Here is a 27,258-nt window from a genome sequence, read left to right as displayed (position 1 = left end):
TCTAAAGGAATAAATCCATTCTGAATGGGGCTGCATGCGACATGTTTACCTGTAGGAGCATATTGTGCATACCTGTAAACATGGCGGGGTGACACAGGAATACTGTTTTATTTTACTCCAATCAACCTAAACCTTTAACCATTGGCTTATCACACTTTATTCAGACCTATCGCCCTCTGCACACGCACACGTACAGTATGTACACTGCTCACTCAGATGAGCACCCTCTTCAACATTACATCTTTTTCTATTTGTAAAATAAAGATACAATTTGTAAATTTACTAGAAAAAACACTTAAGTATTCTCTGAGATTGTAGGCCATAGACTTTGTGAGGAAAAATAACGTTTTTTTTTCACACTGCGGTGAAGTGAGCAACATCGTGTTGATGCCAGCCGCTGTTTGAATGTCATTGCACCTAAAGTAGGGATATTTTGGTGAGGATGGTCTCTGAAATATATAACAGACGCATCTTGTATCATCTTCTTTCTGTGTTCTTTAATGAACATAAATACATACTAATACAGTGGCGGGCCGTGCATTTTATACCTGGGCCTTCACTGTTGTCCTGCAGCTGAAATACCACCTTATAACCACATGATGGCACCACAGATATTATCAGTTTCTAAGGCTGTAACTATGTACGTAAAGTTCGGTACGAGACTTGCAACACGTTTGAATAGTACTAGCGCATCTGGAAAATGCAAAAGCTTATATTCAGGAAAATATAATGTTTTCTGCACTCATGGAGGACAGTGGTTCTCAGCTGGTCTGGCTGTGGGACCCACCATCACTCCTTAATGACAAGTCACAGCCCAAAGAGATCATCTTATGATTTTACTTTCACAACTTGAACATTGTACGTACTGCTCTGCAGTGTCTTTCCTCGTCTCAGTATCCTGTGTCATGGTGCATCTCACTCAGTCAGAATGCCCATATTTGATTGGCTGAGCTGCATCACGTGACGTGATTCACTACCCAACATGCCTCTGCTGTTAAGCTTCGTTTCACGATAGTCACGTGCTCGCCCACTGACCAATCACAGCACACTCTGCACCTCGCGGCAGACGGCTCGCCGGCGAGCAGGCTCTGATACATCAAAGAATACGCCCAACATGTCAAACTAAAGATCTGATTGGTTGAAGAATATGACAATCAACAATATCGTCCCCATTCACTTAAACTGCAAATGGATGCAGGCCTCCGTCTGCAGGCCTGGGTCTCTCTTCTTACCTAGAGACACAGAGGTGAAATCTGATTGGATAAAAGCTCTACTTAAAACAAGCTGCACTGGAAGCAGAGCAACTGAGGAAGACAGTAGCTGTGCAATGAGAAAATAAGATAATGGGAAAAATATTTTTATAAATTATAATGCATGTAGTGTATTTAAGAAAAATCATTTGCATGCAGCCTGTCAGCGTTTCAGCTCCAGATTGACATGCCACTCAAAGACTTGGATTGACACACCACTGTACTGTAGGACAGTGATTCTCAACTGGTGGGTCGCGACCCAAAAGTGGGTCGTGGGCCTTTGCCTGAAAAAATAAAAATAAAATCCTGTGCTTTTATTTTGAAGGGGATTTTTTATGCAGCGGAGTGCCGTCTATTCACACTTCTTAACAATATTTGGCGTTAATGCCAATGCTAATATCAGCAGAGGATAAACTGAAAACTATACCTATATGACACTATAAGTAGACGAATTGAAGACATGTCGGATGACATCAAACAACAGACCACAGCTCGAATTAGAGCAAGTGGTCATTTTGCATAACAAATGGTAAAAAAACTACAGACGTAACAAACAAAGCAGTTTTACTTGTTTACGTGAGCTCCCTACTACTACGACTGCAGAGGACATTTTCAGCTCAGGTTCAAACTGCACCATCTTTTCATTAAATACATTTTATGAAGTTGAAAATTTTCCGCGATTTGGGTCGCGGCTTGTCATTAAGGGGTGATGGTGGGTCCCGCAGCCAGACCAGTTGAGAATCACTGCTGTAGGAGACACTGTGCTGTGCCTGCATATCTGCAGTATTGACAGTTGCACAGAGTCATCAATTATTTTTCTCGAAGTGTTATGGTTTTGGATTGGTCCTCTGGCAGCAACTCTGGCGAGTTTTAGCACGTTTCTTTGCAAATCCAGGACACTAGCTTGTTCTTGCTGGTTTCTTGAATTTTTCAGATCTTGAATTTTAACATTTATGTGTAACACAATAACAAGAATTATTAAACACAAATTATTTTGAGCAGCAACTGTTGATTGAAAACATGGTGCTTCCAATATGGACATAAGGATAGTATTTGCATTGATAAGTCATTATTTTCATGACATTACATGATTGTTTCTATAATCCGTCCTGCTTCACATTCATACATTCATACCAGGGAGCTGCCTAAACAGCCTGCTGCTGGCAGCTACTGAACAGCTGCAATGGAGCAGTGTGGGGTTAAGTTCTTTGCCTAAGAGCACCTGGCTGGCAGCTGTTTAGATGGAACGAGTGTCCACTTTAATCACGTTCTACTACTGCCTCCCCCACATGTTATTTATATCTCTGAAGATATATATGAATATGTGATATAAATATATAAACATCGAACAAAAGTTCGGAAATTAGTGTTTGGTAGATTATTTCTCTGTTGTAACAATGCTTCTTGGCAATGAATTTTATACCGTTGGAAAGCCTGTTTAGTTACCTTTCAAACGGTGCCCCAATTATAAGGAACATGCATTTCTGGGATGAGCAGCACAGCTGAGTATGTGGGTTGCGCCCATGACAAATTTGCCAAATCTTCTCTGCCGGTGTCGGCAACACCTGCACTGGAACCTGAACATGTGGAGGAACATTATGTTCAGCGATGAGTCTAGATTCTGCCTACGGAAGTTGGATCGTAGGGTCAAAGTGTAGAGAAGACGGGGAGAACGCTATGCTGATTGCTGCACCGATAGAGTAACACCTTTTGGTGGAGGCAGTGTGATGGTGTGGGGTGGCATCTCCATCACTGGAAAAACGAGGCTTGTCTTCATTGGAGGCAATCTCAATGCAGAGAGATATCGAGATGAGATTCTGCAACCAGTGGCAATCCCATTTCTCCACAGTCTGGGACCGAACTCCATCCTTTAAGATGAAGACGCTCACCCCCACAGAACGGTTTATCAGCAGTGTGTGAGCAGGCTGCTGACCAGCATGAGGAGGAGGTGTCAGGCTGTTGTGGCTGTGTATGGTTCTTCCACACGCTACTGAGGCTCCTGTTTGTTAAATGAATAAATTGTAAAATTGCCAATATGTCTTGTTTCTTCCTTGTTACTGATAGATGTATAGATGGTCTGTGGTTTTCTAGTTGCATGTGGTTTGATGGTCTGTGGTTTTGTAGTTGCATGTTGTTTGATGGTCTGTGGTTTTGTAGTTGCATGTGGTCCGATGGTCTGTGGTTTTCTAGTTGCATGTTGTTTGATGGTCTGTGGTTAGTTGCATGTGGTTTGATGGTCTGTGGTTTCTAGTTGCATGTGTTTTGATGGTCTGTGGTTTTCTAGTTGCATGTGGTCCGATGGTCTGTGGTTTTCTAGTTGCATGTTGTTTGATGGTCTGTGGTTTTCTAGTTGCATGTTGTTTGATGGTCTGTGGTTTTGTAGTTGCATGTGGTTTGATGGTCTGTGGTTTTGTAGTTGCATGTTGTTTGATGGTCTGTGGTTTTGTAGTTGCATGTGTTTTGATGGTCTGTGGTTTCTAGTTGCATGTAGTTTGATGATCTGTGGTTTTGTAGTTGCATATGTTTTGATGGTCTGTGGTTTTGTAGTTGCATGTGTTTTGATGGTCTGTGGTTTTCTAGTTGCATGTGTTTTGATGGTCTGTGGTTTTGTAGTTGCATGTGGTTTGATGGTCTGTGGTTTTCTAATTGCATGTGGTTTGATGGTCTGTGGTTTTGTAGTTGCATGTGGTTTGATGGTCTGGTTTTCTAGTTGCATGTGGTTCGATGGTCTGTGGTTTTGTAGTTGCATGTAGTTTGATGGTCTGTGGTTTCTAGTTGCATGTGGTTTGATGGTCTGTGGTTTCTAGTTGCATGTGGTTCGATGGTCTGTGGTTTTCTAGTTGCATGTGGTTTGATGGTCTGTGGTTTTCTAGTTGCATGTGGTTTGATGGTCTGTGGTATAGTTGCATGTGGTTTGATGGTCTGGTTTAGGATGTCTGGTTGTTATTTGTCCCATGTTCCCTACGATATCCCCCCTGGCGTCTGAGTCCACACAAGTGCTGATTAGCTCACTGATGGGGTGGTAATGCAGTATGGATTTTTCTTCAGCCCAGATTGTGTCAAGTGTGCACTTAGCTTATCTATCATACAAACCAACCCACAGTTTGCCTGTTTCAGTATTTCTTTGCTACATTCTCAGTCAGTGGTCATTTTTCTTATCAGAGTCCGAAAAGCTGATCAGCTGAAACATGCCTGGTCAGCTGTAAATCTGCAATACACACAGATTCACACAAACAAGCTACACGCTCCCATCAGCTGAATGTGTCCTTCATTAGTCAGCGTCTCATAAGTGCCTGTGTCTTGTCACTGGTGTACCTGCACAGCGTTGCCTGATGTTTTTTCTCAGTCACTTGGGTTTCTGGGTTTCTTTGTAATATTTTGCTTGTTTTGCCCCATTTACTCCAAAACACATATACCTTACAAACCTGCAGGCCACTTTCCAAACACGCCGGCCTGTCTTTAAATGCATTGTTCCTGTCCATCAGTTCCCATTTATTTTACTATGGGATGAAAATCAACATTTAGGGACTTGAACACAGCACAGTAAGTAATCGAACACATTGAACTAGAGCAGCAACGATTATTAAATGAAATGCTCTGTAATACATGGTGGTGAACTGGATATCTTTGGGACCATTTAGATACAACACACTTCACCATTTTATTGCATTATTTTAGACCAAACAATTAATCGGTTACGTGACAAAATCATCTGCAAATGAATCAATAGTGAAAATAATCGTCCGTTGCAGCCTTACAATGATAATCCAATTTGTTTTTCATTTTGTCAAACATTTGCTATCATTGCACAGTAATGCAATTGAAAAGATGGATCAGTTTTAACGAGACTGATAGTCTACAGCCATGGTAGCAGCTCTGTGAGGTTATAGAGGCACAGTGGTGCTTTGAGCTAAATGCTAAAGCTAAAGCATGCTCCCACACTCTCTGTAAAAAATCAAGCTTCATGCCATTAGTTTTGTCTCGGTACCCTTCACACTCCCACTGTGGATCACTTGGACTTCATTCATTTTTCATTTGATCTTGGACTGAGATACTGTATGTGTATAGGTCTGTCTACCAAATTTCATGGCAATCCATTCTATAGTTGTTGAGACATTTCACCCAAAAAAACAGCATATGTTATTCCACAGATGGCCCCAGAAGGAAATCAGGGAATCACCGAAGTCAGTAAACTTCTTCATCAGTACCAAATGTAATAACACTCCATCCAATGATCGTTGAGATATTTCAGTTGCGACCAAAGTGGTGGGATGACCAACATTGCCATCCCTGGAGCCACATAGCAAGGGGCGGCAAACAAATTCCAGTGTGAAACTGACTTCCTGATAAACAGTTGCCAAGCGCCAATATTCAATACAAAAAGCTATTGTATGGAGACTATTGCTCCGATTGCAATTCTCTTGGCCGATTCCAATTTTTTCAAAAGTCTGACCTGCCGATTCAGATTTTTGCCGATTCCAATTTCCTTTCTAAAAACTATAATTGAAAGCAAGGCTCCTGTCTAACTTCTTTCACTTCCATCCCGCAATCGTCCCAAAAAATTATTTCAGCCGTCCCGAAATCAATGTAAACCATCAGAAATTCAAAATATGATCCTACTACTTCGTCATTGTCATCTATAGTGGTTATTGGCATGAAAACAAATAATTACATTTTTTTTATAAATAATTGGTTGTATTTGTTTTTAAATATTTTCTTTGAAAAAAAATTCTTGGAATTAGTGTTCCCTCTCTAATATGTATTTTATATTGCCGTGAAAACATCTCCTTAAAACAACTGTATTTATTTAAATTTCTCAGCAAAAGTGTAATTTTACAAGATAAACACATCATGATAGCGTTAAAATGTACTTTCGCCCAATACTCCTTTTTACTGGGTAGAACGCATCGATGTAACCTCCGTTAACCTTCACTATAGCTCCATCATCAGCAGGACTATGCTAAGGACAGATCCCATGCTGTCGGCAGACGAGCCGGTCAATGTAATTACTGTGAGCAGCAGGCATGGGAATGAATTACAATATAATAAGCGTCTGATTCGGTTAGTTCTTCCAAAAGTTTGATAAAGGTTGATCCTCCCCGCTTTGTTTTTTTTTACTTGGGATGCTAATATCTGTGCAGCTCTGTAGCGATGTGAAACTATCATGCAGCATCGCCACATGTGTATGAATGTAACCGCCAAAAACTTTGAAAATGGGACTTTTATTTGATTAGCTCAAAACTGGCTGGTTTTGATCAGCATCTCATCGATCTGTGCATATATCTATATTTGCTGTCTGCACATTCACCATATTTGATGCACCCTACTGGGTCTTGCTTTTTCATCCCATCTAACTCAAGCTTCCCCAACACATGCAAGCTACTTCTAGCATTTACACAGAGAGCTCACATGTATATCTCAATAGTTCTCCGTTTGTTTTGCAGTTTTGAATGATGCATGCAGTGGTACAAGTTAACATTTGGTACAGTACAGTGGGAGGAGGCAACAGGGGACCTGCTGGCAGAAACTACAGTTGGATATAAACTCCCACATGAATGACATCAGCTTTCAAAATGCAGGCTTTCATCAAATTTTCAAATGTGCCAGTTATGGAACAAACTGGTCATAACCTGTTATACTCAACTTCTTTTTCTACAAGATAGAGGCCACACCGTTTTCACACTGTTTGCTGTACAGTTGTGTCTTGTCACTAGGTTACAGAGGCATAATTGTGAAACTGTATGAAGGGGGACTGCACATTGTTTCGAAAGCCCGTATCCTGAAACCCCAATAATCCGAAAGATGTCCCGTTGGATTTGAAGCCCATTTGTCCGACAGCCTGTTATCTCGAAAACAAATGCCCATTGTTTCGATTATTATTATTATGCAAAATGATGCCATTCACTATAGTGAAGGCATGGCCTGCCCTACTCTGCCTCTGATTGACTAGTAGTCATTGCCTTGAGTGGATGCGTTGGTTAGGCATGAGGAGCGAGAATTTTTAGCATTAGGGTAAGAATATATGGGTAAGCAAATCAGAGACAGAGTAGGGTGGGTCAGCAATGGACCTTCAAAAAAATGGTCATTTGTCTTTCAGGATAACAGGCTGCCAGACAAATGGGCTTTCGGTCCAATGAGACATTTCTCTGACTTTTTGGTTTTCTAAATAATGGGCCGTCATGACAATGACATGGCACATTGTGCAGACGGAAGCAGTCTGAGTGATCTACCAGGTTGCTCTTTGCAGGTTTTCAGAGCAGGTCGTATTAAACCGCAAGGGTAGCGGTTTAATCCTCGGCTCCTACTATCACATGTCAAAGTGTCTTTGAGAAAGACATTGAACCCCAAGTTGCTCCCTGTGTGCTCTACAGCAGCTCACTGCTGCAAAATGCTTCAGTTAAATGCAGAGGTTACATTTCAAATATGTGCCTGTATGTACTCGCCTGTATTTAAAGGAAGTTCTGCAAGTTATGATGTAAGACAAGGTATCACATTTGTAAAACAGTGTAGTTTGACATATTGTGATGCAAACAGGGATGAAGCGATGAACTCTCCAATAGAGGAGGCGTAGATGTTCTGTGCAGACTACCCTTGTAAGATGGTCTTGTGTATCGTTCAGGACTCCTCTTGGAAGCTTCCCGGCTCCTGGTTCCTAACTCATCCCAGGAAGATAGGAGTATTTAAACTTCCTTAATGACGGTGGAACTTAACAAGTTCTGGGTCCAGGATATCAACGATTGAGGAACGATCAAATAAGGGCACTGGCGTGTACCCTATGATAAAAGATAAATGTGTGGCTTATGGGTCGGGTTGTGGTTGATTACTCTTCCTGGCTGGGAACTAATCCATTGACCATGACCCCCTGTAAAACCACAGCCTTTTAATTTATTAATGAAACAAACAAAAATGTGTTCATTTGTCAGTTTAAGAGGGGCCGGTTGGTAGATTTTGTTACCTTTTGACAGAGCCAGGCTAACGCTTTCCAATGTTTGGGAAGAAAGTGAATATTCTTACCATCCAAAATGTAAAACTACTCTTTTAATGTGCTTCAGTTAGTCCTTAATAGAGCTACAGCTCTTTTCCGGATATGTTAACATTGCCTTGACTCTGGGTAGAATGCAATACCAATTGTAATTCCATATGCAGCTGGCCCCATGGTGGTAATTAGGAAGTTATGCAAATAGATGAAGAAATAATATATAATCACAATTAAAATAGTTAGCATATGTATAATTAAAGATGTGCAAATAGGAAGGCCAATATGTACCCCATTGCTGCAATGTCGTCTGTAAGCTGGTGAAGTGTAACATTTCTACCCAGTTTGGATGTGGAAGTGTTTGCTCTGCAGAAACCAAAGTAGCTCTCAGTACCTCAGTGTGTAAAAATGCACTTTAGGGTGACATAACAAATAATGCGTCTGGGCACCAGAAGTGCAATTGATTGCAGGTAAAAGAAAATAACAAAACAGATATGGTTTCAGGGGGTGAATCAAAGCCCAGCCTGCTGCCAATGGCGCCCATGTGGCAGTGACCTCACAGGAAATTGATAAACTCTGTTTGATTGTCTGGTTCCTGTGCTCAGTGAATGGCAAATGTGGAAAAGCATTTTATCCATATCATTATCCCTTATCACATCACAAAAGAAATCTCAAAATCGTATTTGAACAGTTTGAACAGTATAAAAATGACTCTGCCTTTAAAGTCCTGTTATGTACATTATTCTGGCTATTCAGTAGTAAGTTTGGGAGGAAAAATTGAATTTCAATTGCTTCCAAATGAGTTTGAAACATCTATGTTATTAGTATGTTATATTGAACGGTTAATACAGTATGAATAGTAAACAAGACTGAATGTGCTTCATTATGTTCTTGTTCATTTGTGGCATAAAAAAATTGGAAAACATTTTTACATGTCGAAATACTTGCAGTATTTGTTTAAAAGGGAGTCATACAAACCAGCGGCAGTTTGAATGAAAGGTTCAAGGTTAACTGCTATGCATCCATCACGCTTTTCAAACTGGATCATCCCCAAGCTCACGTTGCTGTATATCTGCCAAGAAACCAGACAGGCCAGACAAATAGATTCCTGCAGCCTTGCTTTCACCCCCAGACCAGACGGGATGAGTTTGTCTGTCATGTCCTTGTGAAGAGAAGCCGGTAGCTGTTCTTCTGCCTGACAGAATAACGCACCGGGCACCTGCCCACACATGCCTCACCAGATGCTATCTTGTAACTGTAAACTGTCCCTCATCTGTGGCTTCCCATGACGTTGCAATGACTATATCACATGTGGTTTTCCCCTCCTCTTTCTGTGTCACTTCTCTTGACATCCGAAGCTTCTCCTCGGATAAACTAATCTGTCCTTCCAAATCCTGTCTTCCCCCTGTCGTGGCTGTGCTATCAGATCCTGCTGGATCGATGGGCTGCTGGTAAGAATACTCTTGCTTCGACCTCAGTGAACCGGATCAATTCAACCCAGTGTCAGGAAGCAGCACTGAGCACTTCATTTGACAGTCTCTCACTATTTCTAATGGAGCCTCTACCTGGCACAAATGGAAGCCAGCTATTTGAAACAGGAGTGTGTATGGAAAGGACAGGACGGGCACAGCGCCATGTTCAGGTAGAGTTAATGGTGTGTGACTTTTTCCAACAAGCTCAATCACAGATTGTTATGACACAGCTTGGTGCTCCAAATGCCCATTTTAACAGGGAGTTAACTTTATTGTGAAAGCGAGGCACTAAACAAGGTTTTCATCATAATATCATTAGTACGTGACGGTGATTATACTCTGCAGCAACAGGGTGCTTATTACCTTGCACGGCAGCTGGATTCTCCCGATACCACGCGAGAATGGCAGGATCACGAGATGATGTCAGGCTCAGGGTAATGCGGATGGTTTGGACCAAACGGCGTCCTGTGAAGACACTACGGGCGTGGTTAAAGTGCATGTGACGCAACAAGGATAGGCGACTGTTTGCTCAAAACAACAATTGAGGTTCCTAAAGAGGTTGGCATAGATGCCACAACAGCATCAGATACATCAGAAATAGAGAGCATTTCTCCATTATAGGAAGAGCAAAGGACGACACTGAAGGGTTTTCTCGATGAAAAAGAAGATTTTGCCCTGCTCTTGACTGGCTTCGACAAAATTTGGATGGTTCCGATGATTCGTCCAATTTTCACCTGCAAAGTGTATTTTGAAAGTGCCCGCCCTTTTCCAAACAGTTTCCAATGACAGCTTCTTAGATGGTTCTGTGTAACCAACCATCTGGTGCGTCAGGTTAACAGGATGCTGACTCCAACACTATCATTACACACAATGAGTTGTGTAGTTAGCAGATCAACAGATACAGGTGATGGATTCTTCCCTCTGTTACTCGACTGTACTGATGTTTGACGTTTTAGCACTTAAATAGGGATGTTTTGGGTATTTTGGATGGTGGGATAGCAGTGGCTCAGGCATGAATAGAATGCCTCTTGGATACCCCCCAGTGAAGTTACTATGGGTACATCCTACAAGACAAAAATAGCTGGGATTAAATATCCCAGCAGGGATAATTTTGGAAAGCACTGACAAATGATTTATTCCTGGAGATACTGGTGTCAGATCAGAACATGCTTCCTTGTGTCATATTGGACACACAACATATTTCGTTGTGGAGTATGTTCTAAAGACTTGTTGGATGTTTTGAAGTGGTCAAGCTGTTATTCAGGCTGGAGTTTTTGTTTTTCTTAATTTTTGTATAATGGATGTATACAGTGGAGGGCCGTGCATTTTATACCTAGGCCTTCACTGTTGTCCTGCAGCTGAAATACCACCTTATTACCACATGATGGCACCACAGATATTATCAGTTTCTAAGGCTGTAACTATGTACGTATTAAATGTATTAAATGTACGTACCTATGTACGTATTAAATGTACATAACGTTCGGTACGAGACTTGCAATACGTTTGAATAGTACTAGCGCATCTGGAAAATGCAGAAGCTTATATTCAGGAAAATAGAATGTTTTCTGCTCTCATGGAGGACAGTGGTTCTCAGCTGGTCTGGCTGTGGGACCCACCATCACTCCTTAATGACAAGTCACAGCCCAAAGAGATCATCTTATGATTTTACTTTCACATTTTGAGCATTGTACGTACTGCTCTGCAGTGTCTTTCCTCGTCTCAGTCTCCTGTGTCATGGTGCATCTCACTCAGTCAGAATGCCCATATTTGATTGGCTGAGCTGCATCACGTGATGTGATTCACTACCTGACATGCCTCTGCTGTTAAGCTTCGTTTCACGATAGTCACGTGCTCGCCCACTGACCAATCACAGCGCACTCTGCACCTCGCAGCAGACACTGAGCTGCACTAATGCTGACGTCATTATAGGCCGGCGAGCAGGCTCTGATACGTCAAAGAATACGCCCAACATGTCAAACTAAAGATCTGATTGGTTGAAGAATATGACAATCAACAATATCGTCCCCGTTCACTTAAACTGCAAATGGATGCAGGCCTCAGTCTCTCTTCTTACCTAGAGACACAGAGGTGAAATCTGATTGGATAAAAGCTCTACTTAAAACAAGCTGCACTGGAAGCAGAGCAACTGAGGAAGACAGTAGCTGTGCAATGAGAAAATAAGATAATGGGAAAAATATTTTTATAAATTATAATACATGTAGTGTATTTAAGAAAAATTATTAAATTATAAAATAGATATAACTTTGTGATTCTGTTTAGGCCAGCAGAGAAGGCCTTGCAGGCCCTGACGGCCCACCACTGGATGTATATCAGATTCATATCTTAGGATTTTAAAGGAATCTTTTTTCTTATCTTGTTTTACACTGCAGATGCTAGCTTTGCTACTGACGTTTGCTGACCAATGCAATATAATGTCATAACTTAACTAGGAATGATGTATTGGTCACTTCCGCCAATCACCAATCATATAGGTCATTTTTCTTTGAGCCTGCAAAGTAACTAAACATCACTTATTAACTAAAAGTAGAGATGTTTTTGTACCAACATTCATATTAAATTTTCTGCTAATTTATTCATATTGTTCAAAATTAATTTTATGATTAACAACTAGTATTTACCGTGGACTGGTCATTGCTTGTTCATGAAAGTGTTTACGTGTGTGTCAGGTACGACCTTTTAGGGGAAAAAGGTCTGGTGTGAACAAAAAGGGATGCAATTCCTCCTCTTAGTTTGATTGGAGCACTAAGAACAATAACCAATGGCATAAGGTAGCTAGGACAGGCCCCGGTACACGCTATTATGACGGGCCCTAGTGCACGTCTGTTACTAGGTGAGAAACACACACCAGGGTCCGCCGACTGTTTAAATCTTTAGCTTTGCTTTCTCCTGTTTTTTCTTTCTGACATTTTTATGTTTGAAAGGCATAACTGCTCGCTCGACTTGCAGATGTGCACCTGGACCTAAACTAGCCACCGTAGGGTTATAATGTATAACCTCGTCACATGATCAAATTGAGACTTGACATCAAAATGCATATTACCCAGCAATCACCATTGCATATCTGTACATGACAACATTTCTAATCATTTATTCAAAGCTTTTATAGGTTATGTAGAATAAGCATATAATAAATATATTGCTGCTGACTATTTTACAAAAAATAAAACCAAAATGAAGATGGTTTTTCTGTCTAGAGGGTATATATAGTAAATGTCACAATTTTAAAGTAATGTGAGTTCTTCTTCTATAGAATATTTCAGACGTAGTAATCTGAATTCCTGGTAAGGGTCCGTTGTTTGCCCAACACATTGTTGGATGGCCTGCTTTACCCAACACCTCGGGCCCCTGTGTAGGCAGTAGGGCCACTAGCTACACTGTCTACATTTACGCCCCTGAGAAGAGCTAGGTAGTTGTAGGTAAAGGTGACCTTGGCTTTCCCCAAAGGAAACGAGTACAAAAACATCTGCTGTGTCTGAAATTGTTGGGGCATTTAATGTCTTTAATAGATAGCACCAGGAGAGGGATGTAACAAAGGTCCCCTCTTGGACTCAAACCAGGAAAGTCTTAGCTCCTGGCTGGCATCTTAACCCCAAAGCCACAGGGGCATCTCATTTCCTGCCATTCTCACTGCCCATATTATGAAGGTGCATTTCAAAACAGAGCCTCTTTCATTTCCCCTCAAGTGAGTCTTTTGTCGTTATGTTTTTTGGCGTTACAATACTATGAGATATGAGATCAACCCTCCAAGGGGAGCAGGAGCAAGTGAATAACGTAGACTCAGGCTGTGTTCAAATTTGCATCCTAACATATGAGGGCAAATTATTTTTGAATTACACTGTATTATGCTCGATATACATCATCTACTTTATTGCCTTAATTAACTTTTTTTCTTTTCTTTTTCTCTCCTTTCCTTTAGAGTCGGAAACATGCCAACAAAGTGCGTCTGTATTACATGCTACATCCTGTGGATGGAGGCTGCCCTGCCAAGAAGCTCAGAACAGACAATGTGAGTCCTTTGTGAATCTACATCTTCCTGTCCATAGTGTTTCCCTGTGGTCTCAGTAATCACTGAGAAACATGCACACATCAGTCTACAGCCTGGCCTCCGCACTCGTTGTCAGAACAGCTAACAGATAAACAGAAGTGCCACATTTGTAGACTAATGAACGATGTGACGGTGACGTTGCTGCGGTTGGATGCAAAGGGGATGCCAACCATTAATTGAGTACAAGGACACATTCTCTGTCATGTTAATTAAGGACATGACACGTTTGACAGACGCAATTGTGAGGCCTGTCACTTCCTGCCCGATAAGTGTTTTGTTGAAGATGTGTGTTGTTAGGCTAGTGTAGCCTTGCCCACTTGAAGCAATGTCTTTGTTGAGGAAAAGACAAAAACAGGGTTTTTACATCCACTTGGCAGCTCTGCCCCCACTCAGATGAGCATGTTGAGATTTCATGTCACTGTCACAGTGAAACTCCAAGTTCCTTTCAAGTGAAGTTTAAAGCTGGTGAGGAGAGGTTGGAGTGGAGAGATTGGAGGGACTCTGATCTCTGCTTTGATAACGGGGAGTTTGCCAACTATCAATCTGGAAATGAGCATCTGAAGGAGATAAGGACACACATTGCTTTCTCTCGCTGCTTCAGCTCATCAACCAGTCTTGCTATGCTGTTTCTGTTTAACTGTACATTGCCCCTCAATCTATGCACTATATGCACCCACCATTCCCTTTCCTCTTTCCTCACTCTTTCCTTTTTATTCTTTCCTTTCCTCTACTTTCCTCTCAGTTCCTTTTACATTACTTTGCATCCTTTCCTTTTCATTCCTCTACTTTCCCCTTTTTAGACTTCTCTATCCCTTTCTTTCCTCTTTTGTCATCTCTGTTTTGCTAATTGAAATGTGTTCAATCTCTGAGACACCGGACTCTTGTAACCCATCTCATACCAGCGTTCTGCTGATGCTTTTATCACTTGCACTGAAGCCATGTGGGCTCAGAGTGACTCAACATGGACGTCTCATCTCATCATTCTTTCACTCTCCTTGTGCTTCCCATTACCTTGCTGACAGGCAACACAGGTACAACATGTCTGATACAGTGTCCTGTCTCTCTTCCACCATAGGTTGGTTTTATGGATTATATTAACAATATCGAATAGGCAACAATATCAATATATAAAAGAAAAAAGAACCCACGACATGTGGCCAATGCAACCAACCTAAATTACTGAGTTATCTTTTGGACCAGGCGTAGAAAAAGGCTGTTAATCCTAAATTGTGATGTTCACTGGCGAGCTCAAATGTTTGCCTGTTGTCTTCAGCACAACAACAAAGTAATTCAAAACTCAACACTCTGCTGCTCTTAGTGAACAGAAAATTTATTTTCAGACATTAATGTCTGATCGCTGTTCAGTGGACACAATCCCCGTCTTTTCTGTTCGGCTTTTAATAGGAACATCTGCAGAAAGTTGTGATTGTTATGAACAGTCTCTTGACAGTAAGGGTTGAAAAAAACAAAGACCCTTAAAGCAACACCTTTTCACTCCTAACTTCGCAAATGGTCAGTGCCCCCAATGCCTCAAACTATGAACGCTATGGGTATCCGTCTAGCATCAGCTTTATTTTTTTAACTATTTATTTATTTACCAGGGACAGCGCATTAATCAACATTTCATTTTCCACCTCAATGTAAATGTGCCAGAGTTAGTTAGAGAGCTCATTGTCGTCTGTAGTCCCTGGGCAGGATATTACAATTTAGTGGCCTAATAGTATCAGTACAATTTAACAGAAAACACTATAGTACAACACTGAATAGCTGCTATTCAGTGTGTATTGTGCTATTCAATAGCACAATACAACACAGTACCATACAATACATGAATACATTACAAAAGTAGCACATTTGTAAAAACAATGAGAGTATACAATGGCTGTGCCAGAGATGAGGTAGTTTGATTACTCGTGATTGCAGGTTCGGTTTGCTTTAAGCAATCTTTTTAGTTTATACTGAAGACGTGTCACGGACTTTATAGACGTGTCGTGAACTTGCAAAGTCTCAAAATAACAGAGTTAGTTAATAGCCCCGTGTGTCACATACAGATTGGGAGCATTTGAATTGCCTCTCAACGGCTCAACATGCTGACGGCAAGCTGGCGGCAAATAGCTAACAGTGCTAACAGCGCAAACTGCGGCGAAAGTACTGACAGAGCTAACAGTCTTAATCTTGGGGGAAGGGGGAACAGGAGGGGGGGGGGGGGGTTCTACGCTTTCATGGCGACGCTGTCGGTCTGGACGGCGTTATCAGCTGTAACCTCCGAAGAGAAGCACAAATAACACAGAGGGAGAGTGACTTCATTCTCTGCTCAGTTAAAATGGTGAATGGACTTGTACTTGTGTAGTGCCTTTTCTAGTCTTCTGACCACTTAAAGCACACTACCTGTCATTCATTCATTCATCCATTCACACCCATTCATACACTGATAACAGGGTCTACCATGCATGGGGCCACCAGCCCATCAGGACTATCTAAGCATTCACCATAGACACAGCCTCCGGGAGCGATTGAGTTAAGTGTCTTGCCCAAGGACACATCTACATGAACTGGAGGAGCAGGGGACCGAACAGTCTTCGTGACATTACTCCACTATATCATTGCACTGCTAATAGTTGTTTGCTACAAATCATAGCGCATGTTAGACATTACTGTAATGTTCCGGACCTTTGCGTGAGGAAATTCTCTTTAACCGGACCTTGTTGAATATTAATTAAATACCCCTTTATCCTTGGTTATGTATGTCAAATTGCAGTTACAGAAATATAAGGTATGTTCAAAGATATATCAAACCTTTGATGGACATTCACCGGTTCCGGATGATATTTCTTTTTATAACTGTTTTATTTAAAGGTGTGTCTGTTGTTTCTGCCTAATGTAGAAGCAGTTGTATATGTTATATTCCTTCACACTGTACTATAACCAAAACTGCTCTTAGTATTAAAGCTATTTGCATTCTTTTGTATGGCTGTCAGGTAGAATGTGTGTCTGCTTCGTACTGGCTGTGTCAACAGGGAATGCAGGGAGATTGGTTTCAGCTGTTTCCCCCAGAATCACTGTCCACACTGCAGCATCACTGAGCAGGGGGACTTAACAGGAAAAGGTCTATGGTTGAGTGTTTCATGCTAGTTCATGTGAGATGACCTTGGTGGCCTGTGCCATCTAAGGCCTTGATGTTGGGGAGGAGTGAGCTCAGTGTTTGAGTGCATTTCTTTGATGAGACCTGTCTCTGTGATCTGCTCCTGGTTTCCACTTCAATCAATGCAGAAATGATAATCTCAAACCTCAGATAACGAATAATTATCATTTTTTTTCTTTGTAGTGTGAGCAGCTATGAACTTAAAAGGTGCTGAATTCAATATTCAGAGCATTAATACAGCAGCAAACAACTATCTGCTGTGTAAAGATATATTGAAGTAATGTCTACCTGAGCAGAGGAGGAAGTCACTCTCCCTTTGTGTCTGTTGTAGTCCGAGCTTCTCTGCACCACGTGGGCTTTTTGCTGCATGTTCGTACCCCACTGGCTACCTCACGGCCGCCGTTCTGCATATACGCCGGTTACAGCTGATAGTGACGTTCTGACTGACGGCGTTGTTGTGTAGGGTCAAAGTGTAGCGCCCACCCTCCAGTTCCCCTTCAGGTAAATACTGTTAGCTCTGCACTGTCTGTGTTGTTAGCTGCTAGCCACTGGCTCAGCCACCATGTTGAGAGCCGTTGGGAGGCAATAGAAATTCTCCCGATCTCGTATTTAGCACTTCTGAGGTATGCTTTCCAAGTTCCTGACCACAGTAGAATTTCCGTCCTTTACATCAGGTTCATCCATTCCTTTCCACTTCAAAAAACACTTCAGTATAAGCATTGTTATGAATTATTATATACGGTATGATTATTTACAATGAACCTTGTCTTAGTTGACTGAGGGTAGTGAGACATGTTTCGTGACCTCTACTTGGTTGTGCTTTACACTTTAGCTTGCGGACGTACTGTGGAGGAGGATGTGGACTTGTAGTAGCTTTGAATGGACATGTTTTAGAAATTTGTCTTGGGGGATGAATAGAACTGTAGAGGAAAAAAAACACAGCTAATAGGATTAAGTCAATGACCATAAAGTCTGTGAGCCTGTTAAATAAATGAGCCTGTATTGAATTTGCCTCAGGATGTAGTGTCTCAGATGATTTGTGACTTGTACAGCTTACATAGGATAAAGTTCTCCGTAACAAAGCCAGGCCTATTGTAATAGTACTACGGACTGGGGCACTGCTTTGTGTATCTAGGCCTCATATTAAAACTACACTTAAGCAAAGCTCATTAAATATAAAAGCCTTGTGCCTAACTTATAATAATAATAATAATAATACATTTTATTTATATAGCGCTTTAAAAGGCACTCAAAGAAACTTTACATGTTAAAAACAGAAACAATAGAAGCATTTATAATAAGAACAAAATATACGACCACAGTAAGAAAAAAAATATATATAAAATAAACATGAAAAGAAAGAAAGAAAACATACATGACTGACTTTAGAGGTTAAAAGCAGATTTGAATAGGTGAGTTTTAAGTGCAGTTTTGAAAGTGGCGAGTGACGAAGAATGTCTGAGGTGTTGGGGCAGGGAGTTCCAGAGGGAGGGGGCAGCAACGGAGAAGGCCCTGTCCCCCCAGGTCCGATGCTTGGACAGAGTAGGGGGGGTAAGGAGGTTGGCGTCGGCAGATCTGAGGTTGCGGTTGGGAATGTGATGGTACAGGAGGTCCGAAAGGTATGAAGGGGCAAGGTTGTGGAGGGCTTTGTAGGTGATGAGGAGGAGCTTGAACTGGATTCTTTGCTGTATGGGGAGCCAGTGGAGGTTTTGAAGGACTGGGGTGATGTGGTCTCTGGTCTCTTATGTAACTTTCAATGCAAATCCTGCAACTTCAGGATTTTTCTGTGGGCTGTTTCACATGTTTTGCTCAGTTCTATCTTAATCAAAATTGACCACAAAGTTTATTTCTGTGATTGCGGTGGTAAACAGTCGAAATATCTTTAATAGGCATCCATCAGACCCAACCTCAGCCACAGTGCTTTCCATGCGACACCCATTGTTGACAGTGAATGAATTGCTTGTAACGAGAAGCCATCCAGCAGGACAGCAACCGTCAAATGTGCCCATAGAGACGTGCTCCTCACACAAATCAGCTGCCGACTTCAGCTCGTTAACGAGCACATGGACCTCTGCAGCATGGTGAAAAAATCTCAATGCAGAATCCAGAGTCAGAGCCAAGGGAGGGGTTTGTAGCTGATGGAACAGCTCCTCTGAGCCCCGCTGCTATTCAGATGAAATCAACCTCGGGGTTAATATCTGTTGCAGGAGAGACAGACGGCTCCTGTTTCATTGGTAGAGAGAGGAATGAGGGGGTGTGTGGAGGTTGTGAGGTTTTTTGGGTTTACTATCCTTCGCTCTTTTCTGCTGCAGCTGCTCAGCTTCCCCATGACAGTTCACCTACTGCAGCCTCTCGATCTGTCGTGTGTCATTTATGATATATTTTGATCATGGAGATGAGTTCACTTTTACACCCAATATTTCACTTTGCATATATTAACATTTGAAAAGACCGAGGCCACGGAGCAGTCAAAGAGGAGGCTATATTAAGTTTTTACTGCATTATCCATAGTGGATTTAGAATACTGTATTCAACACTTCTTACAGAAAGTGGGTCGGTCAGAGGGACATACTTATTGCTTCACTAGTGGCAGGGCCTCAAGGAAGTCTGCTGGTCTGCTGTAGTTAGTTTTGAATTGTTTAGAGTTGGTTTCAGAAGTAACTGTCCTGCACATTTTCTGCATTGGAAATGCCTAGTTGTGTTTCCTCTAAATTGTCAAGCAAATTCGAAGCGAAAAATAAATGCAAAATGAGGCGCATGGCCACATACAGCTTTTCTAATGCAATACTTCAAAATGTGCATAAAAGTATGTGAATGGTAGTTAGTAGTTAGCTACTGACCCGTAGTTAGAGTACTGTCAAGACTAGACATGGACATAGACTTTGTCCAGTAACACTTTTATTCTTTGATTTGTTTGAGTGAGAGTTTTTGAACGAACGTTTTGGAGAAAATGTATAGTTAAATGTATCGATTAAAAGTTATTTAATAGTCATTGTTTTATTATAAACATGCAACTGAATTTCTATTTTCAATGACAGTTAAAAATGATTAGTCAAAAATGCTGTCAATGGGAATGGTCTATGTTCCCTCGGCCGTACGCTCTCAGATCAGTACCTCGGGAGGATGTGTTAGCCCGTTACCCGAAAGACAAAAGTCCATTGTTTTCCGAAGGCCCACTACTCTGAAAATACAACAAACAGAAGCAAAAGGCTAATTATTTAGAATATTTCTTTTAATGGCATGACCCGCCCTACTCTGCCTCTGATTGGCTTAACCCGATATTCTTACCCTAAACCTAACCAATCTCACTCCTCATACCTAAACCTAACCAACCCAACCAACGAAGGCAACGGGTACTAGCCTGACTGTCTGACCTTTATCGGATGTTGTTAGCGCGATATCTCAAACAGATATAAACAGATTTCAACATGGTCCAAGGATGATATGAGGGAATATAGGGACTAATTTGGATGACAAAATAAAATCATAGATGCTGAGGTAACATTGGCCAGACCTCTGTAAATTATAATTCTTAAAAAGAAAATAAATTGGAATTGGCCAAAATCAGAATTGGCAGGTCACACAAAACCCAAATGGCCGAGAAAATTGTAATCGGTGCTTCTCTAATTTGTTGAATGCCATTCCCAATCTCTGTCTCTCATCTCTTTCTGTTATCCATCCATTTTCTCACTTTTAAGGAAATGCCTAGAAATTGTAATCCTAAAACTGCACCGCTAACGTCAGTTTGCAAGCTAGATAGCTCAGTAGTTGCTCAGCTGCACCTCATTACACAGCATGTAGACATACCTGCACATTCCACTTGGGTCCGGTTAGATGCTGATGTGCTCCTTAGTCTTCGATACCAACACCAACGCGGTCTGACAATGACATATAGGTTTAAGTGTGATTACTTTGTGCTTCGTTCCCTACTGTGTGACACCGGCACTCTTTTTCTTCCTTTTGATAATACAGAACTATTAACAATACATTTTAAAAAGCACACTGGCGTTGTTTGGGATGACTAAATGTGATCGCATTTGGACTTTTAGCTTCTAAACCACCTTACTGTATATTAACTGTTGTTTGGCCTTTGAAGCAAGGTGACTAAATGAGTGATCAAACCAGAACCAGCCTCACACATTACTTCATCTTTGTTTTTTTCAGGTGTCACACTAAATCTACGTTAGGTCTGCAGTCTGACCGTAGGCTGTTGGTAAAAGGGCACATTGCCTTGATGGGAGAGGGCTCCACTTAAACTACACAGATGTGATGCGACCAGGCTGTGCTTATAAGGTGGCACTGTCTAAAAATACACTCAGCAGCACCGCCTCCAGAGACTGGGGGGGGGGGGGGATGCACGGCCTGCCATGGCCGGCGTCTGGACCTGGTTGAGCTGATGGCATTTGACAACTGTACACGCTGCTGGTCATGGTGGTCGCTGCGATAACCTGCTCTCATGCGACTGCGAGGAGGGAGTGTTAGTTATGTAGTATAATCTCAGGGTTCTGGCGTTTTTTTTTGGTTTGATGGTGAAATAGACTGTTTTGGATTACGGATTCGGATACGGATTTTGGATACGGATGTTTAGCTTGTGTTTTGAATCGATCTGGTGAGATTTTGACAGAGATGATTGTTGTTCCCTGGTTTAATATTCAAATATGCAATGGCTGCTGAACAGAATTACAGTCAGGTCATATATTTTAAATGAAAGGAAACGTGGGAGAGAAACGATGAATAAACACAACCCTGCAGAGAGGCTTTGGTTTTGCTCAGTTTACCTGTTCAGCGTCTGTGGTTTTCACTCTACTCAGTGATTTGTAGTTTGTTATTGCAGTTCACTCAGTCTTCTGTTCAAATGTCTGGATATCAGCTGAATTTCCTTCTAAGCATTTTAATGCACATTATGAAATGTCAGATTTAGATAGCTGTATGAGAACCTCACTTTTCAGCTGAATGTCAGCAGTATGCAAAAATATTGGAACCTTTGCTCAAGGCAGGAAGACTTTTTGTCGATAACTGCTGGAAATGCATTTATGACTTTTTACTGTGAGTCATTCCAGACATTTGCTGAGAACAGCCTCTGAGATTACTGATCTTCTACATGTCATGTCATGGTAAACCTTTTTTACTACTCATCAGACAAACAATGACATGACATTTGGTTTTGGGAATGGTTGTCGAGGAATCTTGCAATGATCATTTATGACTATATTTTACACTTTGTTGACAAATAGAGTAATCCTTTTAAAGTCTCAGTGAAACGGAAGTTAAAGCGACTTTATCTGTTCTGTGAGTATTCAGCATTGTACAGTTACAAAAGTGATTTCAATTTTTTAAAAAGTGGGCGGGTCTTATAATGTAGTTCAATACGGAGCTACACAGGACTGTAGCTCCACACACATCCCTTGTCGCTAAAAGTTGCAGAATAATCGATGGCTGGTTAATTGATTCTTTGAATATATTTTATTTCTGTTTGCATATATTGTTAAACTGGTGCACAATACGACATGAGATGTAATCTAAAAGGGTAAATAAGAAGGACTTGGTCTGATAAATGGTTTGTACATAATATTTGTTTTTTAAAGTGTTGTTACACACATTGGCTCAATAGAATATCTTGTTCCTTTCCAAGCTATAGCCTCTAAATGTATTCTGTTCTTGTTCATTATTGGCTCAAACAGGTCACTTGAAAGTCATTTCTGAAACACATGAACAAACCACTTGATCTGCTTTGTATCACTTTAAGAAACCATTGTTGTCAAACTTTATCGGCGACTGTTGGACATCGCTCAGAAAGGTGGATACAGAAACAGACACAGGTTTAGGTCACAGTTAAAGCTCTGCTTTGACATCGTGTCCATTTCTCTTTTTTATCTTCATTGGACAAATATGCTTCCAATAATGCCAACTCACAGTATGATTTCCTCATGGGTGCTAACTATTCCCTGTCTTCCATTAACTGTCTCTATGTCTGTATTAGGATTGAAGACCTAATGTGCATGGTTCTTACCAGGAGATATGTTGACAATGATTGCATGTTGTGCCTTCAATGGATCCGATTAATCTAATGTCGGCATATAATTATTTATTAAATATATATTTCGACATCCTCTCTCTACTACAGAATATCGCAGCCACTTTTCAATTATGTGTTGTGAAGGAAACAGCTTTCTACTGGGTTATTTTAAATGAGGAAAATAACATACATCTAAAAATGACAGGTTCTAAGCCTTATTTTGATGCAGTGGTTCAACATGCGGCCTGCTGCGACCGGACTCGGTAGGGGACTACAGAATATAGCAATCCCTTTTCAGTAATGTGTAACAAATTAAAAGACTAGTTAGTGAAATCAAAACACTATGTTGCAAACAGAATAGGCATTTGTATCTAGTCTCCACATGATATGAATGGATTTGATGCAACATAACTAAAGACACCTCTTCATCACATTACAACAGCACAGGGGGGGACTTCTTTCTCCCACACAGCTGAATAAGTAAGGGCTGGTGATGGCTACAAAATATAGTATCGATTGGTTTAGCATGTCTCAGGGCAGGCTATATCCATAAATCTTGTACAAGCCTATTCATGCATACTGCATGACTTTAAATGTTTGGTTCACTTGGGTCATAATACGCTTAGAAGCTTGCTTTTGAGAGAAATGTTCTGCTGATTCAAATCGACACAGCAGCACAACGTTATTGTTGTTAAAGTGAAAATGTAACGTCCCCTACCTATAATTGCTATCAAGGTGGTCTTGAACAAAGCATTTCAACCCAGAACTGCAGACTATTGACTATTGTGCTGCTTTGGTAGTGTTGCATCCTTTTTGATTCCTTTCATGAGACTATGATTCTAGAGCCTTAGCTGCTCTGTTAGGCTGCACTTCGGCACTGCTGTGAGCTAAATGCTAACATTAGCATCCCAACATGCTCACAACATACTACATGTTGATCTTTAGCAGGTAATGTTTGCCATATTTGGCATCTTAGTTTAGCGTGTTAGCATGCTAAAATGTACTAATTAGCAGTGAAGACAGCACAGCTGAGGCTGATGGAATGTCTTTTGTTTTTAGGGTACTTGATCATAAACCAAAGTATAAGACGAAATAGAATTTTGACCTGATGATTGTGCATTATGAAAAGTGAAGACAACTGCAATTGCTACAATTTATCCACTGGGGAACGTGTCTTCCCCAAATTTAATGATATCCAGTAGTTTTCTGAGACGTTTCACTTATAACCACTAATCTCAACCTCTTGGGGCGTTTAAGAAAAGTTAGAGGATGTCCAATGTCATTAAGATACATCGTCAATCTTTCATGGATTTGTACCAAATTGAATGTCATCCATCGAGTAGATGATGACATATTGCATTGGATAATTGAAAGCTTTGATCTGCTGGTGGCACTAACGGTAAAAGTCAAAGGATCACAGAAGTCATTAGGATTCATTCTCTGTGGACCATGAATGTCTGCACAAAATTGCATGCCAATCTATCCATAAGTTGCTGAGATATTTTAGTATGGACTAAAGTGGTAGACCGACCATCAAAATAACATTGCCATCCATAGAGCCATGCTGCTAGCATGGCCAGAAATGAATCATTGGCAGATTGAACCTGGCTTAACATTGCTAAACCATTTTTAGCTTTACTTAAAGTTAACATCTCCAGTATTATACCCTTTTTTAAACATATGCCTAATCCTTCCCTTGTGGTAGGACAATTGCAATACTTCTGCCCCATAACCCTCGAGGGATCCATGATTTCTACACCAGTCTGATCAGTGAGAGCATTTCCTAAATACAAAATATATTTGTATTATATTTTGTGCTTGCTAATCAATACACAATTTAGTACTTTGTCAAGTAGATGCAATATCTTTTGTAAATGTTCACGTGTGCAGACTTGTACAGTTGGTTGGCTGGGCCGAGTGTTTGCTTGTCAATTTATTCAACTGACTTCCATTAAATCAGACCACCAGATTCTTGTTCAGAGACGGAGCGATCGTACTGGAGATGGCACAGGTGTCCCGCGCTGCCTTGACTGAACAAGAAGTGACTGCAGTCTTATGCTTCGTTGCCTCAACCTCTCCTGGAGCAATATCTAACAGATTGCACACTTGGCGCGCACACACTTAAAGCAAGGACACACATTTGTTACAGCATGAATGTACACTAAATCTGTAGTATGGCCAGAGAACACCAGCCTGGGCAAAAAATGCCATCCTGTGAGAAAATATATGGTCACTGCAAAAGAAATAGCAACTGTTTTCACCCTTTAAATGCAGTAATACCCACATTTAAAAATACTAATATTTGAGTACTAATAGAGTCAAGGGCATGAATTGGTACATGCATGTTGCATCCAGCAAAGGCACACGCCAAAACAAAATCTTGGATACAAATTGTGAACAAATTTAGATATGAAGAATGTATAACATTACAAAAACCATATTAAATGAGTCTGGTCGAGCTGTACCACACAGAGAGTATTCAGCCAGTACCATCCAGTACTCAAACACCCCCATAATGTATGTGCAGCATACACATTTGCACTTGTTCCCCTCAGTTAAACAGCAGATGGAGGTAACACACGTGCAAAACATACTGCACGGTCTGTCTCATCATGTATCTAAGCTCATGAGTGTCATGTCAGGTTGCTCTAAATAATGAATGACACGAACGAAGATATGCACAGTTATTATGAACAAAGAGAGAGCTGCTATACATATTGCTTCTCGAAAAGTTTCTATAATTTATGAATAATTACGATTGTTGAGAAGATTATGAACATAGATTTATGAATACAGATTTGAGTGTGAATACTGATTGGAACAAAGTGTGTTGCAGTCTGGTTTAGGTGGTGTTGACAGTAGAAACTATACAGTGTGTGGTGTTGAATGATTCAAATCATTTGCCTTTTGATCCAATCGTCACTGTCATTACAGATATAAAAATAACAACAATCAGATCAGATGTGTGCAAATATTACTAGTACTAGTAGTATTAGAACTACTGCTCTGCCATACTCTACAAGCACTAAAAAGATGTGTCTTGTGCTTCAAGCTAAATGCTAACGGCAGTATGCAAACACGCTGTTAACATGTTAATGATACTGTAGGTCCCAAGGGACCTTGAATACTTGATATTCATCTAATATATAATGAATTCTGGAGTAAGTTGCAATTATTTTGTAATTCACTTCATTATGTTTTTTATTGCACACATGAATTCTACCTAACTCCGATGACGTTTGCTCCAGCTCTCTTTTTAGAGGTTACAGTCTGTTTAACCAGTTTACTGATGTGTCAAATGTGCAAGTCTCCATTCATGATTTCATGTGAGAAGAGGTTGTTCTTAAAGATAAAATAAACACAGGTCCAACACGTCTTTAGATTAGGTCTTTACTGAGATTACTGAGAAGGATTTAAGTCCCTCTTCTGCCACCAGGAAAGTTTAGTTTTATAAACTTAGTTCAGGAACGGGACCACGCCCAGAACACAGCTCATTTCCTCTGCACAAGTATTCAAGCACAACGAACCCGTTCACTTCCTCTTCGACTCTGTTCTTCTCACATGACGTGCGATTCCCGAGCCGAAACCACGTACTTCACAAAATGGACCCGGAGATCACCCTCACTCCTTCCGACAACGACCTGTTCGAAGACGACACTCCCAGAAGTCCCGGAGACGGCACCGTCTCCCATTATCTCTCGTCGGCCAGCAAACTCATCCACGACCCCCGCCGCTCCCAACATCTATCCTCGGACAATTCCGAAGTCGTCGGTCCTTCGCCTTCCAACAACCCCAGGGGGAGATCCCGACTCCGACGTCCGAGGGACATCGTCCCTCCACAACACCGCTCTCCCACCCGCCCCTCCAGAGGGTCAGGTTGTATCGCACCCTCCCCCCCCATACTCTCTCTGCATCAGGGATATCTCACCCTGTAGTCTCTTTTCCCCAATCTGCACTTCCAACCCACGCACATGCATCCCTTCATCCCAGCATATTTTCCTCTTCCCTCGCTCCTGCCTTTCCGTTCAACTCGACACCGGCAACCTTAGCCGCACAGAATGCTCCAACAGCAGGATTCTACGGCAGAGCCAACAGCCAAAACTCTGCGTTTCCTCCTGTCTCTGCTTTCCCCGCTCTCTTCCCCTACCCTCTCACTCCCCAAAACCCATATGTATCCCACTTTAAATGCACCCCCTTTTTCCACAGGTCCACCAGCAACCAACCCCAGCTTCCTTCCGACTCATCTTCCTCCACCCACCAGCTTTAACTTAGCCACAGCACTACCTCCAGCACGACCTTTAGTATCCGCCCGACCATCCCAAGTGCCACACAC

The 27,258-nt window shown here is 41.3% G+C and overlaps 1 protein-coding gene across 1 annotated transcript in view; it reads left to right on the top strand.

Annotated features, from left to right (window-relative positions):
• The window catches only part of LOC142957665 (zinc finger matrin-type protein 4-like), a 130,049-nt gene that overhangs the window by 62,781 nt on the left and 40,010 nt on the right, over positions 1–27,258 (top strand). Inside the window, exon 3 of the mRNA XM_076099617.1 lies at positions 13,639–13,728. Coding sequence (XP_075955732.1) covers positions 13,639–13,728 — 90 coding nt within the window. The remainder of the gene's footprint in view (positions 1–13,638; positions 13,729–27,258) is intronic.

This window comes from Anarhichas minor, unplaced genomic scaffold (genome assembly GCF_050575085.1).
Source record: "Anarhichas minor isolate MPS153535 unplaced genomic scaffold, ASM5057508v1 ptg000025l, whole genome shotgun sequence".
NCBI classification, from domain to species: domain Eukaryota; kingdom Metazoa; phylum Chordata; class Actinopteri; order Perciformes; family Anarhichadidae; genus Anarhichas; species Anarhichas minor.
The sequence above is the reverse complement of the archived record's forward strand: the minus strand, read 5'-3'. Positions and strand labels throughout refer to the sequence as shown.